Raw genomic sequence first — 15,507 nt, forward strand, 5'->3', positions numbered from 1 at the left:
AGAAAAAAAAAAAAAAAAAAAAAAAAAAACAAAAAAGGGGTTAAAACGGTTAGAAAGGGGTTAAAACTGTTAGAAAGGGGTTAAAACGGTTAGAAAGGGGTTAAAACAGTTAGAAACGGGTTAAAACTGTTAGAAACGGGTTAAAACAGTTAGAAACGGGTTAAAACTGTTAGAAAGGGGTTAAAACAGTTAGAAAGGGGTTAAAACAGTTAGAAAGGGGTTAAAACGGTTTGAAAGGTGTTTAAAACTGTTAGAAAGGGGTTAAAACGGTTTGAAAGGGGTTAAAACGGTTAGAAAGGTGTTAAAACTGTTAGAAAGGGGTTAAAACGGTTTGAAAGGGGTTAAAACGGTTAGAAAGGTGTTAAAACTGTTAGAAAGGGGTTAAAACGGTTTGAAAGGGGTTAAAACGGTTCAAAAGGGGTTAAAACGGTTTGAAAGGGGTTAAAACTGTTAGAAAGGGGTTAAAACAGATAGAAACCGGTTAAAGGGGTTAGAACAGTTAGAAACGGGTTAAAACAGTTAGAAACGGGTCAAAACGGTTAGAAAGGGGTTAAAACTGTTAGAAAGGGGTTAAATGTTTATATTTTAACACCGGTCAGTGTCTTTGCTGCGTCTCGGTGCCTTCAGTGTGTTAGTGTCGCTGTTCTCTGATTCTACTCGGGTACGGTGTTAAACTGAGGTCTGGCCAAAGCCAGGGGTGTTAAAGGAACTCACCGCTTAAAGCTGTCGATGGAAAACCAACAGGAGAAGGAAGAACAAATCCACCAACAGGAAAGAATGAAGTTTAGAAACGGTGGAAACAGCAATGATTCACAAAAGTCCAAAAACGGTGCCTTGTCAGAGAAGGCAGTTTAACACTCGTGTCCCATCAAACACACTGTTGGTCTAACACCTGAAAATCGACTTCATCACATTTTATAGTCTGTAGTGCCTCTATGAAGACTCCCATCTGTAGTTATGCCCATATTTGGTTCCATACATTCAACATACACATATGATTGGTTGACAGTTGTTGCTGGGTAACATGTCAGCATATGCGTCAATCACTCTAAGCACACGCCCATTGGACAGTTCACTTCAGTTTAACACCCATAAAATAACACTATAAAAGAACACCTTTGCATTTGACAGTTGGATCACTTTGACATTTGCACACAGAGTTCAGATTAGATAGACGAGTTTAACCGCAACAGGTTTAGAGAGTTACGGCTCTGTCTAACACCTGCGCAGTTAGGCTAGCATTTCTAAACCACAGAAAGTTTCTTTAATTCATAATCCAGATTAAACTGGGCTCACCTTAACCACAGAAAGTGTCTTTAACCCTTTCATGCATAGTGGTCACTCCAGTGGACAGTTCTTGTCCAGCTGTAAGTCTGTAATTAACTTTTTTTTTTAAGAGGTTATTTTTTTATGTACAAATGATAAGTTACTACTCGAAAATCCCCAAATTCACCCAAAAATTACCCTAAAACCAACTCAAAATTATTCAAAGCCCACCTAAAAATCACCCCAAAATTACCCCAAAACCACCTAAAATGGACTAAGGAGTATACAATTATTAAATACTACGCAGAGCTGGTGTCTTTCGTCGCTTACTCCATGGCACTGGAAGTGGAAGTCACAATCCCAAAATTTTTAATTAAATTCAACATTAAAACGCCATCATTATGATTGTATTAAATCACAGGCATCAGAATTAGTCAAACCAGGATTATTATTATTAGTAGTAGTAGTAGTAGTAGTAGTAGTAGTAGTATCACCACTAATGTTAGTATTTCAGTGCATTTGGACACAGATAAATACATGTTCAAACAGTTTACAACATCATTTTTAGTGACTCCAGTAAATCACAGAAAATCTTTATTATTGCCTCCACCAGGGAGGTTCTGTTTTCATCGTTGTTTGTCTCTTCGCAAGATAACAAAGTTATGGACGGATTTTGATGAAATTTTTTGGGAAATGTTGACACTGGCACAAGACACAAATGATTAAATTGATTAAATTTGAGTGGTGATGGGGGGGGGGGGGGGGGGTCACTGATCTGCCCTGGTGGAGGTCCGCGCTCTCCGAGTGCTTTTCTTGTTTTTGATGAGTTAGTTCTTCAGCGTCTGACAGGAGTGATGATCAGAGAAGCAGAGTTTAGACCTCCATTATTAGGACATGGACAGAAGAATGGGAGGAGTTTACCACTGCAGCCAATGAAGGAGTAGATGAGAACTGAAGAATCTACGTCATAAAAGGAGACCAGACCCTCCTTATGATCCACAAACACCCCCACCTTCTGAGGAACAGACTTCAGAGACAGAAGGACACCGGGACCAGCAAAAGCTCTGAACTCATTTCCATTTCTTAAACCGATGGTCCAGTATCCGTCCTGGGGACTCAGTGGGACTTTTTCTTTCCTGTTGATGGACTCTCTGGCCACTCCTACAGTCCAGTCAGTCTTCCCTTTGACCTGAACCTCAAAGTAAAACCTGCCTGAAGAGAAACTCTGCTTTCCCAAAACATTGCAATAAATGGAGAATCTCTGTGGTTTGTCTGGAAGTTTCTTCCATTTATCACCATGATGAACCTGTTTCCGATCTTCAGACAGGACAAGTTTCGGATGTGCAGTATTTGGATCCAGAGTCACACCCACCTCATACCGTTGGACTCTCTTCAGGTCAGCTTCAAACACCTTCTTCATGTCTTCTGTGAGTTTCTTCTCCAGCTCAGACACAGCTCTCTCCACAGTCCCCTCATATGATGGTGGACAGACGTTGACCTTGGTCCAGGTCTTCATGGATGGAGCAGCTTTGACACATGTGAACCTCTGGACAAAGTGGAGGTGGTCTTCAGAGCCTGAGAGCTGCTCCACCTCAGTGCTTCTCTTCTCCAGCTCACAGATTTCCTGTTCCAGCTCTTTGATGAAGTCTTCAGCCTGTTTCTCGGTGGTTCTCTGCTTTTCTTGGATCTCCTCTAAGAGCTGGTCCAGACTTTTCTGAACAGAATCCATCAGACCAGTGTAGACCTCAACACCTTCTGCTGTCTCTCTGTCTGCAGCGTTCTTACTGAGCTCCACTAAATGTTGAATCTCCCGGATCTTCAGTCGTCTCTCCTGTATCATCTGCTGGAATTCAGCCTTTGTCTTCTTCAGTTCTGCCTTCTGTTTTTTATGTTCTTCTTTCAGACGAACAAACTCATGGTTCTTGTGGTCTTCAACAGGACAGAGCAGACAGATACATGTGTGGTCGGTTTTACAGAACAGCTCCAGAGGTTTGTCGTGTTTCCTACACATCCTGTCTTCCAGGTTCTCCACAGGGTGGATCAGCCGATGTCTTTTCAGTCCTGAAACTGTCAGATGAGGTTCCAGATGAGTCCGACAGTAGGAGGTCAGACACACCAGGCAGGACTTCAGGGCCTTCAGTTTGGTTCCAGAGCAGACGTCACAGGGAACTTGTCCTGGTTTGGCAGCTTGTTGGTCTGAGCTGTAGATGTTTGGTTCATGTTGAGCTTCAAGTCTGAACTGAGCCACCATCTCTGAGATGAACGTGTTGACGTACAACTCAGGTTTTGGGTAAAAAGCTTTTTTACACATGGGACACTGGTAGATTTCATTATTATCCCAGTGTTCAGAGATGCAGGATTTGCAGAAGTTGTGTCCACATGGTATTGAGACTGGATCAGTGAAGACATCCAGACAGATGGAACACAGGAACTGATCTTCAGGTCGGACACGACCGGCAGCAGCCATATCTATGGACCAAAAAGTCACAACATAAAGATTATCGAGTTGTATCTATTTATAGATATTTGTTCTTACTGAAGGTATAGTTCCTATTTTTTGGGCTGGGGGGTTTTGAGGTATTCATCTGCAGTCATTCCAGTCACATCCCTAACCACACCAGTGGAGACTATGAAATTCTTTTTTGGTGGCGCAGTATGCAAGTCAGGTTTCAGATGCACTATAACCACTTATCACCACTAGGATACACCAAAGCACATTCGCCCCAGTTTTTAAATATTATTTTAAATTAAAAAATACACAGTGTCTGTTTTCAGTCATCTGTTCATTACATGTCAGTTTCACCCGTCTATCCTTCAAAAGTTCACATTTTTCCATGACTCTCTTTAGCCAGGCATGTCCCTGACAAGTCTCTGTTCCACTGATACTATAGACCAGGGGTGTCAAACTCGCGGCCCGGGGGCCAAATATGTGGCATGCAGGATGATATTTTGTGGCCCTCTACTTGACATCAAAGTTTAGTGTTCGTGTGGCCCACAAGAAGTTCTCAAACGTACCTTTTTGCTGAGTCTTGCCACGCTTTTGTTTTATTTATTTTTATCACTTAGGGGCTACCATAGGTCGTCTCGTGACAGCTTCGGGCAGCATTTGTTGTCAGCGGTTGTCAAGCTAGCCAACAACGAAGTACCTGGGGAAGTATGAATGTTAGTCACTAATGCCACATTTCCACTACGTGGAACCAGCTTGACTCGACTCGACTCTGGTACCAGGTCCTATTCCTGGAAACCATTTCCAAATGCATTTCAAATCCACTCTCTCCAAAACCAACACCTTTTCCCTCATTATCGACAGCTCCTCAGTCTGCCCCTCCCCTCAGGTTAAGAGTCTGGGTGTCATCCTCGATAGCCTACTGTCTTTCAAATCCCACATCAATAACGTCACCCGGTCTGCATATTTCCACCTGCGCAACATCAACCATCTCCGCCCCTCCCTCACCCCCCATACCACCTCTATTCTTGTGCACAGTCTTGTAACCTCCCGCCTTGACTACTGTAACTCCCTCCTATTCGGTCTCCCCCAAAAGTCCCTCCATAAGCTCCAACTGGTCCACAACTCTGCCGCCTGCATTATCACCAAAACCCCCTCCCACCACCTCATCACCCCTATCCTCCAGGAACTACACTGGCTCCCAGTCAAACAGAGACTTGAATTCAGACTCCTCCTGTACACATTTAAATCCATCCACAGTCTGGCTCCTCAGTACCTTCAGACCTCCTCCATGTCACCACTCCAGTCCGTTCCCTCAGGTCCTCCTCCTCTATCCTCCTCACCGTGCCTCCTGTCCTCCTCAGCACCATGGGAGGCCCAGCCTTCTGCCGCTCTGCTCCTCAGCTCTGGAACTCCCTCCCACCATCCATCTGTAACTGTGACTCTCCCCACATTCAAATCCAGACTCAGAACTCACCTGTTCAGAACAGCCCACCCCCATAAGCTCTACTGTCCATTCTACTGCTTCAGTTCTATGTATAGTAATTATTTGTTTTAATCTGTTTATTTCTTTGTATTTTATGGATTGTTTGTTTTCTCTTGTTCTGTCTGTTTTCTCTTGTTTTCTCTTGTTGTACAGTGTCCTTGGGTGTCTTGAAAGGCGCTTATAAATAAAATGTATTATTATTATTATTATTATTATTATTATTATTATTATGGTTTCCATTACAGGATACTACCCACTTTATAGTATCTGGACGTCATAGCGATGCGGCATGTTCCTTCCGTGTCGTCTGCTCAGAGTTGCTAAAAACTCGCTCGTTGCATGTTGTCTTGTCTGAATTTTTACGTCGGCCACCAAAGACTGAATCCTCTCGACCGATCATGTTGTAGTTTTGGGCTGTTATCATGTGGATTAATGTACTGCTATATTTACTGTCAACTTCTGCATCATTTTTTTGTAAAATGGTGGGTCACAGAAAAAACTCTGACCAATCAGTGGTCTGCAGTGTTTATACGTCACCTTTTAGTATCGTTTGGAACCTCGGCAGAGATGATACCAAAAAACTAGTACCAGGTACCAGATTCCAGGTCCTTTTTCATAATGGAAATGCAAAAAGGCTGAGCCGAGTTGAGCCGAGTTGAGTCGGTTCCGTGTAGTGGAAACGTGGCATTAGTTGAAACATATTCCGGAGTGACACCAAGTGGACAAAAAATATCTGCCATCACCCAGTTCCAGTCACGTCTCTAAAACTGTGCCATGAAGAGAAAAGGTTGGCAATGAGCAAAAGGCAATTTCAGAAAAAGTAGGAGATGGAATATTTTTTGTGGCGCACAGGTGCACCCCTACATGTCTGGTATGCACAGAGAAAGTTGCGGTGGTGTTTAAGGAATACAACGTCTGACGTCATTACTCAACTAGACATGCTGAGGAGTTTACAAAATACCAGAGAGATGAGAGACAGAACCGGGTCACCAGTCTGAAAAAATGTCTGTTGAGGAGGCGAGATTTATTAAAGAAAGCAAGAAAGAGAATGAAGCAGCAGACGAAGCTAGCTACGTGGTGTTTGAGATGACTGCTAGGGCCGGAAAGATGTTCAAAGAAGGAGAGTTCATCAAAAAGTGCACGTTACTAGCAGCGAGTAAAGTAAAGAAACTCTTTGTTTGTGGAATACTTATGCTGCATTTCCACTACGTGGTATTGGCTTGACTCGACTTGACTTGACCTTTTTGCGTTTCCATTACGAAAAAGGACCTGGAATCTGGTACCTGGTACTAGTTTTTTGGAATCTGGTACCTGGTACTAGTTGTTTGGTCTCTCCTCCTCTGAGGTTCCAGGACTGGGGACCAGATCCTAAAGGTGACACTGTGTAAACACTGCAGAGCTCTGATTGGTCAGAGTGGTGTGTGTGCCCCGCCCTTTTCTAGTAAATCTGTCAGTAGGTGAATCCACATGATGACAGTCTGTAAAACTACACCATGGTTTGTCCAGGAGGTTCAGACGCAAACATTCAGCAGGAGTTTGACCAGACAACAGGCAACCAGTGAGTTTATCAGCAACTGTGAGCAGAGCACACAGAAGGAACGCACCGCATCGCTATGACGACCAGGGACTGGAAAGAGGGAGGATCTGGAATGGAAAGGGTCTGGAATAGGACCTGGTACCAGAGTGGAAAGGGTCTGGAATAGGACCTGGTACCAGAGTGGAAAGGGTCTGGAATAGGACCTGGTACCAGAGTGGAAAGGGTCTGGAATAGGACCTGGTACCAGAGTCGAGTCGAGCCGAATCGAGCCAGTTCCACATAATGGAAACGCGGCATTAATGCGGCCCAGCCAGACCCAGACTGGACCTCCAGCGGCCCCTCCAGGTAAGTTGAGTTTGAGACCCCTGGTGTGGACAAAATAGACCAGGGGTGGAGGTAGGACGGGTAGGCCACATGACATTAAAAAAATCCAAGTTATCCTGAGGGCTGAATGGCGTGGTTGTTCCTGCTCCTACCAGGACTGGAACCCCAGAGTCCTGCACTGAAGTCAGTAGTATTGTCTACTACAGTCAGTGTCGTTCACCCAGTCCAAACCAAACCAGTGGAACCTGTGGGACCAGGCAGGTGAAGGCGCTATGGGGGCGGAGCTACAGGTTACAGGTCAAGTAGGGAAAGGAAAGAGGAAATGGGAGGGAATGTTCCAGTCAGTCATGGTTAATTCTGGAACCCATTTTCTGGAAATCACAGGAGGAAAAAAAACACCTTGAACTGTGACACAAAGACTCCGACAAAACTGACTCCAGATCTGCACTGCACCTGCACCACAGGACCAGAACCACTGGAACAAGGAGTGGAGTATGTGGATTATAGAGCAACACTAGAGTCTGGGGAAAAAAATAGCAGTTTAGAAAAAGTCTGGAATTTTCATTTGGATAAAGAGCGAACAAACAGCCTGGTAATTCTACTTGTGGAAATACACTGAGTGTGTATAAGTATTTAAAGTTTAAGCTCCTTTAAGTTCCTTTCTGAAGTGTCGGTAGGAAACCAAAGCAGTGAACCCTCGTCATGGTCAGAAGTTGAATCTGTAAATATCATCAGTTCTAGGACTGTATCGGCAAGAATCTGGTGACATGAGACGAACCACAACACTAGGATCACAGTACCATCTATCACGATATATCATGATTCTGTTAAAAAGGCCATTTTTGCTTTGTTTCTTTTTTAAATGATTATTTCCTTGCAGAATTGAATTCCATCATAAATCTGCACAAATCCTAAACACATTTGTATTTGATCCCAACAGGATCTAATGTTCTATCACCAAATGTTCCAACTGTGTTCAAACTGACATTCTGTTTTCCAGACATTCCAGTTTCAGATCCTGTTCAAATGTTCAGATTCTATTAGTTCACAACTAACATCAGAACAGGATTGGAGTTCAATCCAAACAAAGGAACCAACATGTGCCTCTCAGACAGAAAAAAGTGCTTTTAGGAGGATTCGGATAACCATTATTGAATAAAAGAGTGTTAAATCATAATAAATAAAATAGAAACAATAAAGAAAAACAAAAATGAACCTCCACAATATCTGCATTTGAATGAATACCTAAAAATATCAATACAGTACTTTTTAATATTAATAGAGTACTTTTTGATATCGATATAGTATTTTTTACTATGGATACAGTACTTTTTAATATTAATACAATACTTTTTAATATCGATGTAGTACTTCTTAACATTGATACAGTACTTCTTAATATCGATACAGCATTGTGAAATGAAATCTCGTGCTGTATTGCAGAATTGATATTTTCTAACAGCCCTACTCAGTTCTACTCACCAGTGTTGAAGCCGACAGATCCAAATGCCAGATGTTCTGGACGGCACAGACCAGTGTGAATGTGACCGTCCTCATTTACCTTCGGGACATTCCTCAGATGTTTGGCTCCACCTTTTACCGTCGTTCATCACAGTCGTTTTATTTCCTCCTCCTGTTTGTCACTCAGTGCTGTTCAGACACAGTGAACTGTTTCAACTTCATTATCTGTGTTTGACTTCCGGTTGAAGTTGACGTGTTGGTCGGTCTTTGTTGTATCAGACGTGTGGACACAAACAGAATCTGACTGTTACTTATTTTCATATTCAACTAAATCTGTAAAAACCTGTGAGGAGACCTGGGTGTGATACTGAGCTCTACAAATAAAATTGAACTGAAAATTGAACAGTCTTCACAGTCATCTGTGGATCTACTGTTGAACTCACCAGTATTTACACCGGGCCCAGGTCTGTTCACCAGCATTTACACCGGGCCCAGGTCTGTTCACCAGCATTTACACCGGGCCCAGGTCTGTTCATCAGTATTTACACCGGGCCCAGGTCTGTTCACCAGTATTTACACCGGGCCCAGGTCTGTTCACCAGTATTTACACCGGGCCCAGGTCTGTTCACCAGTATTTACACCGGGCCCAGGTCTGTTCACCAGGTCCTGGGACTGGGGGGGGGTTAAGTAACTGCTGTTAGAACTGGTTTCACGTACACTGATTAAAATAGTCTGTATTTGTGATCAAGTTGCACCTTCCTTCGAACGTCTGAGTGGTTCAGCAGTGTTTTGCTCCGATCCCCTTTCTGCAGCTCACATTATTTGCACCAGCCTTACTCTTAGACCTCTTCTGTCTGCATTTCCAGTCCAGTTTCAGTGCCTTTGGATGCTGAAGGAAACTGGACTTCCTGACACCTGGACTTTCTTGGACATTTCTCTGGAGGACACACCTCCATTTTTCCCTCTTCTGATGCTCTGTCTCTCTTCTCTGGTTCATTCCTTTTCCTCTTTTCCATTATTACAGTACCACACTCCTTTCTTCAGTCCAGTCCTGTTCCAGTCCTGCTCCATGGGTCTGGTACCACAGTGTGTTCCACACTCCTGTTCTGCAGACACAGGGGGTGGAAGGAATTCACAAACGTTGGGACACCTGCAGGAATTGAACCACCAACTTTCCAGACTTGATCCACCTCCACTGCTGCAGAACTGCTTTCAGTTTTGAACCCATTTCTTGTTCTCCTTTTTGCAGAATTCTGAAATGTACATTATTTTTCAGTTTTGTTTAACCTTGTTTTTTTTTTCCTCTGTCAGTTCACTCTGACCTTTGGACCATTTCCAGCTGTTCATTAAACTGGAACTGATGGAGTTTACAGACACAACTGGAAAAATTGGGGTGTTCTAAAACATACATATACATATTCTGGTCCACCTGGGCGCTGTCTCCTTCAGACTGGGTCCTCTACCACAGGTCTGGGTCTGTTGGTTCTGTTCTGGTTCTTCTCTGTTCTCTGTTGTTCCTGGTCTCTGCTGGTTCCATCCTCTCAGTTTGGGGGTCACTGCCCCTAGCCCCCCCCCATCACTCCTGGTACTACTATTTCCTTCACACCCACATGTTCTCTCTCTCTTTCAGTTCTTGGTTCTCCATCTTCTCATGCTCTTTCTTTCTTCTGTCCTGTCACTTCTGCTTGTTCCATCCATCTCCACCTCTGTCTGCTGATGGTTCTCCTTCTCCACTCTGTCAGGATGAGTGGACAGCACCGTCTTGTCGGTCTGGATCTGGAAGTCCACCAGGATCTGGGCCTGTTTGTTCTCTGTCACCTTCGGGGGTGTCTCCCATCTGGACCCAGGGACCTCCAGTCCAGACTGGGTACAGATGGTCCTGTACACTATGTCCTCTACCTACACCTGGGTCTAGTGTGGTGTGGTAGACCTACACCTGGGTCTAGTGTGGTGTGGTAGACCTACACCTGGGTCTAGTGTGGTGTGGTAGACCTACACCTGGGTCTAGTGTGGTAGATCTACACCTGGGTCTAGTGTGGTGTGGTAGACCTACACCTGGGTCTAGTGTGGTGTGGTAGACCCTGGCCTCTAGTGCTCTGGTGTTCAGGGCCTGTTCTGGTCCATCTTTAGTCCCTCTGTTCTGTCTTTCAGTCCTTTTCCATCCACTGGTTTGTTTTCTCCATATAAGTCACTTCCTCAGTTTGTCGGTGGTCCATGCCTTGCAGGGGCGTGTCCTTCCATGCAGGGGCGTGTCCTTCCATGCAGGGGCGTGTCCTTCCATGCAGTGATGGACAAGCTACTTGGAAAATGTAGTGAGCTCAGCTCCCAGTTCCTCTGCTATAAATGAAGCTTCACTCCACAGAAGCACCACCCAGTCAAATGTAGAAGCTCAGTTCCACAAACACCGCAGAAGGAGCTCACTACATGTGAAGACACTTTAAGTTGCGCCAACTTCCATGGCGATAAACACAAGAAACTACATGTTTAAATTATCAAATACATGCAAAGTCAGTTCCACTGGGTTATCAATATGTCAGAGGAACTGGAATTAAAGACCAACAGTTCCTGACATCTGCAGACCAGGATGGAATTAACAATGCTCAGTATGGTCCAGCTGGAGTTTAAAGGCACATGGAAGTGGAAGGCAGTAAACAGAATGCTTTGGATGGATGTGCAGGCAGGGACTGACTAAAAACCAGGCCTTTCACCCAGGGGTGGGGCTGTACGTCCTGCGTCACACACATGGTGGACGGTGCACTTTGGAGTTTATCTGATTGGGTTTGAAGTGTGGAAGAGAATAATTTATTTAAGGTGAAATATGAACAAGGAGGCATTGTCAACTTCAGATTTAAGAATTTTATTGAAACAAATGTTCAAAAATAACTGTAACCTGTGTTTGCCTCATGTTGAATACATTTCCATTCATGCAGCTGCTTGTGTGTCCAGTAAAACCTACAAACTGCTCCTGATTAATTCAGGGTCATTTTAGAATAGTGAGGAAACACCACAAATGGATTTATGGACAAACTAAACACAGTAGTCTGACACGTCACTGTTTCTAAAACATGTGTTTAAAAAAGAAAGAAAGCAAAAATGCAGAGTCTCCCCACTTTTCCAGGGACCACTGCACCACTGACAAACTGGTTCCTTTAGTGTTGGTCAAACTGGGGGGGTGAAGTCTTTCAGGGGGGTCATGGGTTCACTCCTGGGTGTTTTTTTGTTCTTCAGGTTAGAACAGAGGCCGCGTTGAATGAAAATATTCTGTCATTGACAGATTTTTTAAAAAAATGACGGAAAATTCTGAAGTCTGTCCGTCATTTTGACAGATTCAAATCCTGAGGGTAATCTGCTGTTAACCTTTCCTGCTCGGCTCGTCCGACCGCAGTCAGCGAGCACAGGGCAGGTTTCCTCCAGGGCAGATGTGGGTTAAGTCCTTTAGCAGCAGTGGAAGACAGCAGCTGTGGTTTCTGCACAGTATGTCCATGTTGGAACACTGTCACTTCTGTCCTCTGACACACTCACACTACAAACTGACGCTCCCTCACCTTGGTCGACCACTCACACCATACGCACACGCACACGCCACACACCACTCTCACACTTAAACGAACACACACACACACACACACACACACACACCAGTCTCTAACACTACCAAAGAAAGTTTTCACACAACACTGTGAACTGAACCTGCTGCAGAATCACTGGTCTGTCTGTGAGCAAGGCATCAAACAGTCCAGAACAGCATCCACCTGAATAGAACCAACAACCACCTGTATAGAACCAACAACCACCTGTATAGAACCAACAACCACCTGTATAGAACCAACATCCACCTGTATAGAACCAACAACCACCTGTATAGAACCAACATCCACCTGTATAGAACCAACAACCACCTGTATAGAAACCAACATCCACCTGTATAGAACCAACAACCACCTGTATAGAACCAACAACCACCTGTATAGAACCAACATCCACCTGTATAGAACCAACAACCACCTGTATAGAACCAACATCCACCTGTATAGAACCAACAACCACCTGTATAGAAACCAACATCCACCTGTATAGAACCAACAACCACCTGTATAGAACCAACAACCACCTGTATAGAACCAACATCCACCTGTATAGAACCAACAACCACCTGTATAGAACCAACATCCACCTGTATAGAACCAACAACCACCTGTATAGAACCAACATCCACCTGAATAGAACCAACATCCACCTGTACAGAACCAACAGCACCTGTATAGAACCAACAACCACCTGTATAGAACCAACATCCACCTGTATAGAACCAACAACCACCTGTATAGAACCAACATCCACCTGAATAGAACCAACAACCACCTGTATAGAACCAACATCCACCTGTATAGAACCAACAACCACCTGTATAGAACCAACATCCACCTGTATAGAACCAACAACCACCTGTATAGAAACCAACATCCACCTGTATAGAACCAACAACCACCTGTATAGAACCAACAACCACCTGTATAGAACCAACATCCACCTGTATAGAACCAACAACCACCTGTATAGAACCAACATCCACCTGTATAGAACCAACAACCACCTGTATAGAACCAACATCCACCTGAATAGAACCAACATCCACCTGTACAGAACCAACAGCACCTGTATAGAACCAACAACCACCTGTATAGAACCAACATCCACCTGTATAGAACCAACAACCACCTGTATAGAACCAACATCCACCTGAATAGAACCAACAACCACCTGTATAGAACCAACAACCACCTGTATAGAACCAACAACCACCTGTATAGAACCAACATCCACCTGTATAGAACCAACAACCACCTGTATAGAACCAACATCCACCTGTATAGAACCAACAACCACCTGTACATACAACAGCAGTACTGCAGTCACATGACCCACCGTTAGTCCACCTGTAGTAGACCCTGTCCAGTTAGTCCACCTGTAGTAGACCCTGTCCAGTTAGTCCAGCTGTAGTAGACCCTGTCCAGTTAGTCCACCTGTAGTAGACCCTGTCCAGTTAGTCCAGCTGTAGTAGACCCTGTCCAGTTAGTCCAGCTGTAGTAGACCCTGTCCAGTTAGTCCAGCTGTAGTAGACCCTGTCCAGTTAGTCCACCTGTAGTAGACCCTGTCCAGTTAGTCCAGCTGTAGTAGACCCTGTCCAGTTAGTCCAGCTGTAGTAGACCCTGTCCAGTTAGTCCAGCTGTAGTAGACCCTGTCCAGTTAGTCTACCTGTAGTAGACCCTGTCCAGTTAGTCCACCTGTAGTAGACCCTGTCCAGTTAGTCCAGCTGTAGTAGACCCTGTCCAGTTAGTCCACCTGTAGTAGACCCTGTCCAGTTGGTCCACCTGTAGTCCCCCTCCTGTCCAGTTGGTGTCAGTGTTCATATTAATCAGTGTCCGGTCTTGTGTTGTTGTTCAGCTAACTTTATCCTAAATTCGATGCTCCTTTGCTGGCACAAACTGTGCAGACAGCCCAGTCTCCTTAGTTATTTTCAAAAGCCCAGTAAATGTGATGGCACTGATAAACGCGGTGACAAAAGAGGGACTGATGGTGAAGGATGACGGACAAGCAAGGAATACTCCAGTTCTTCTGGCATTTTGTGTGTTCTATTTACATATTTTCTGCCTTTCATGTGTTATTAGATGGCATGTCCATTTGTGCGTAGATCTGTGGTTCCCAGAACCTGAACTCTAACCCTCAGTGCATGAGAACACACCAGTTCACAGTGGTGTATAGAATTATGTGAGTCGTGATATCACATTGGTTTATCAGCCAGCAGCAACTACAGCTGCTGCATCACTGAGATGTTTTTGAACATTAAATACGACTGAATATATCTGTTTATCATTAAAAAATAAAAATTTGAAATGACGGATAATAATATGTTATGACGGAATTTTTACGACCCTGTCCGTCAAAATGACGAACAATAAAAATGTCAAGCACAACCTCTGGGTTAGAACATGTCTCAGGTGGAACTAATGTTTGATGGTTGGAGCACCCTGGACTCATTTTAGGGACGTCCACCAAACCAGTCTACTGCCACGGTCATCTGTGACTGGACACAGAGTTTAGGTTTGGACAAGGACTGGAAAAGACACATGGACAGACATGTGTGTGTTTTGGACCAGTTTGGACAGTTTGTTCTTTAATGTTCTCAGATGTCCAGTGGAACCAGGCTCACTGACCCACTGATCCTGGTCACATGTTCATCTGTGGAACCAACATGTGTTTGTTGGTCTAAAAAAGTAGCTTTATTGTCCTAGCTGTAGATAACTGCACATTTGCTGTTTTTATTTGGGTAAACCTGGTCTCAGTCAGCAGTCTGGGGAGTTCATTCAGCAAAAGTCTGGTGTTTTCCAGAGGAGATCCAGCTGTAGTGCTCTGGACTGTGGGTTTGGAGGCTCTGAGGAGAGCCTTTGTGCTGATCAGCGTCCACATACCTCAGCCAACGATCATCAGATGTTCTGCACAACACCAGCTCCCTCTGCAGTGAAGTGAACATCTGACAGGTGCTCCAGGTGAGACCAGGTGCTCCAGGTGAGTCCAGGTGCTCCAGGTGAGTCCAGGTGCTCCAGGTGCGGGTCTCATCTCCACCTCCGCCATGTAAATGCTGCTCCTGGTCCTCTCCAGACCCTATCTGCTGTCCACTCACTGGTACCAGTAACGGCGCAGGAGGATGTGGGAGAACAGAAGTGGGAACATCTCCATCACCGCCCACAGTCTGAGCTGCGGGTTACAAGCGCGGGCACGGCGCTTCCAAGAACGTGCACGACGACGTTCCGGTAAGACACGCCCACTCCGGGCGAAACACCTGGTTCATAGTGTGTGTGTGTGTGTGTGTGTGTGTGTGTGTGTGTGTGTGTGTGTGTGTGTGTGTGTCGTTCAGAACGCTCTGCAGTCTGTGTTGTGGACACTATAATTACAGACTGCTTCTCTGTGTTCTTTCATATAAAATAC

General features: G+C 44.6%; 1 protein-coding gene across 1 annotated transcript; it reads right to left on the reverse strand.

Annotated features, from left to right (window-relative positions):
* Window positions 1-1,765: 1,765 nt before the first annotated feature.
* Window positions 1,766-8,573, reverse strand: LOC115411466 (E3 ubiquitin-protein ligase TRIM39-like). Its single transcript, XM_030123604.1, has 2 exons — window positions 8,542-8,573; window positions 1,766-3,735 (listed from the first exon to the last, which is right to left on the reverse strand). The coding sequence occupies exon 2, from the start codon at window positions 3,731-3,733 to the stop codon at window positions 2,102-2,104; it is 1,632 nt and encodes a 543-aa protein (XP_029979464.1). The 5' UTR covers window positions 3,734-3,735; window positions 8,542-8,573; the 3' UTR covers window positions 1,766-2,101.
* Between the last annotated feature and the right edge of the window lie 6,934 nt (window positions 8,574-15,507).

The sequence above is a fragment of the Sphaeramia orbicularis genome, chromosome 20, assembly GCF_902148855.1.
Source record: "Sphaeramia orbicularis chromosome 20, fSphaOr1.1, whole genome shotgun sequence".
Classification (NCBI taxonomy): domain Eukaryota; kingdom Metazoa; phylum Chordata; class Actinopteri; order Kurtiformes; family Apogonidae; genus Sphaeramia; species Sphaeramia orbicularis.

Coding starts and splice junctions, on each gene's coding strand:
- LOC115411466 (XM_030123604.1), bottom strand. CDS start 3,733: ATGGCTGCTGCCGGTCGTGTCCGACCTGAAGATCAGTTCCTGTGTTCC.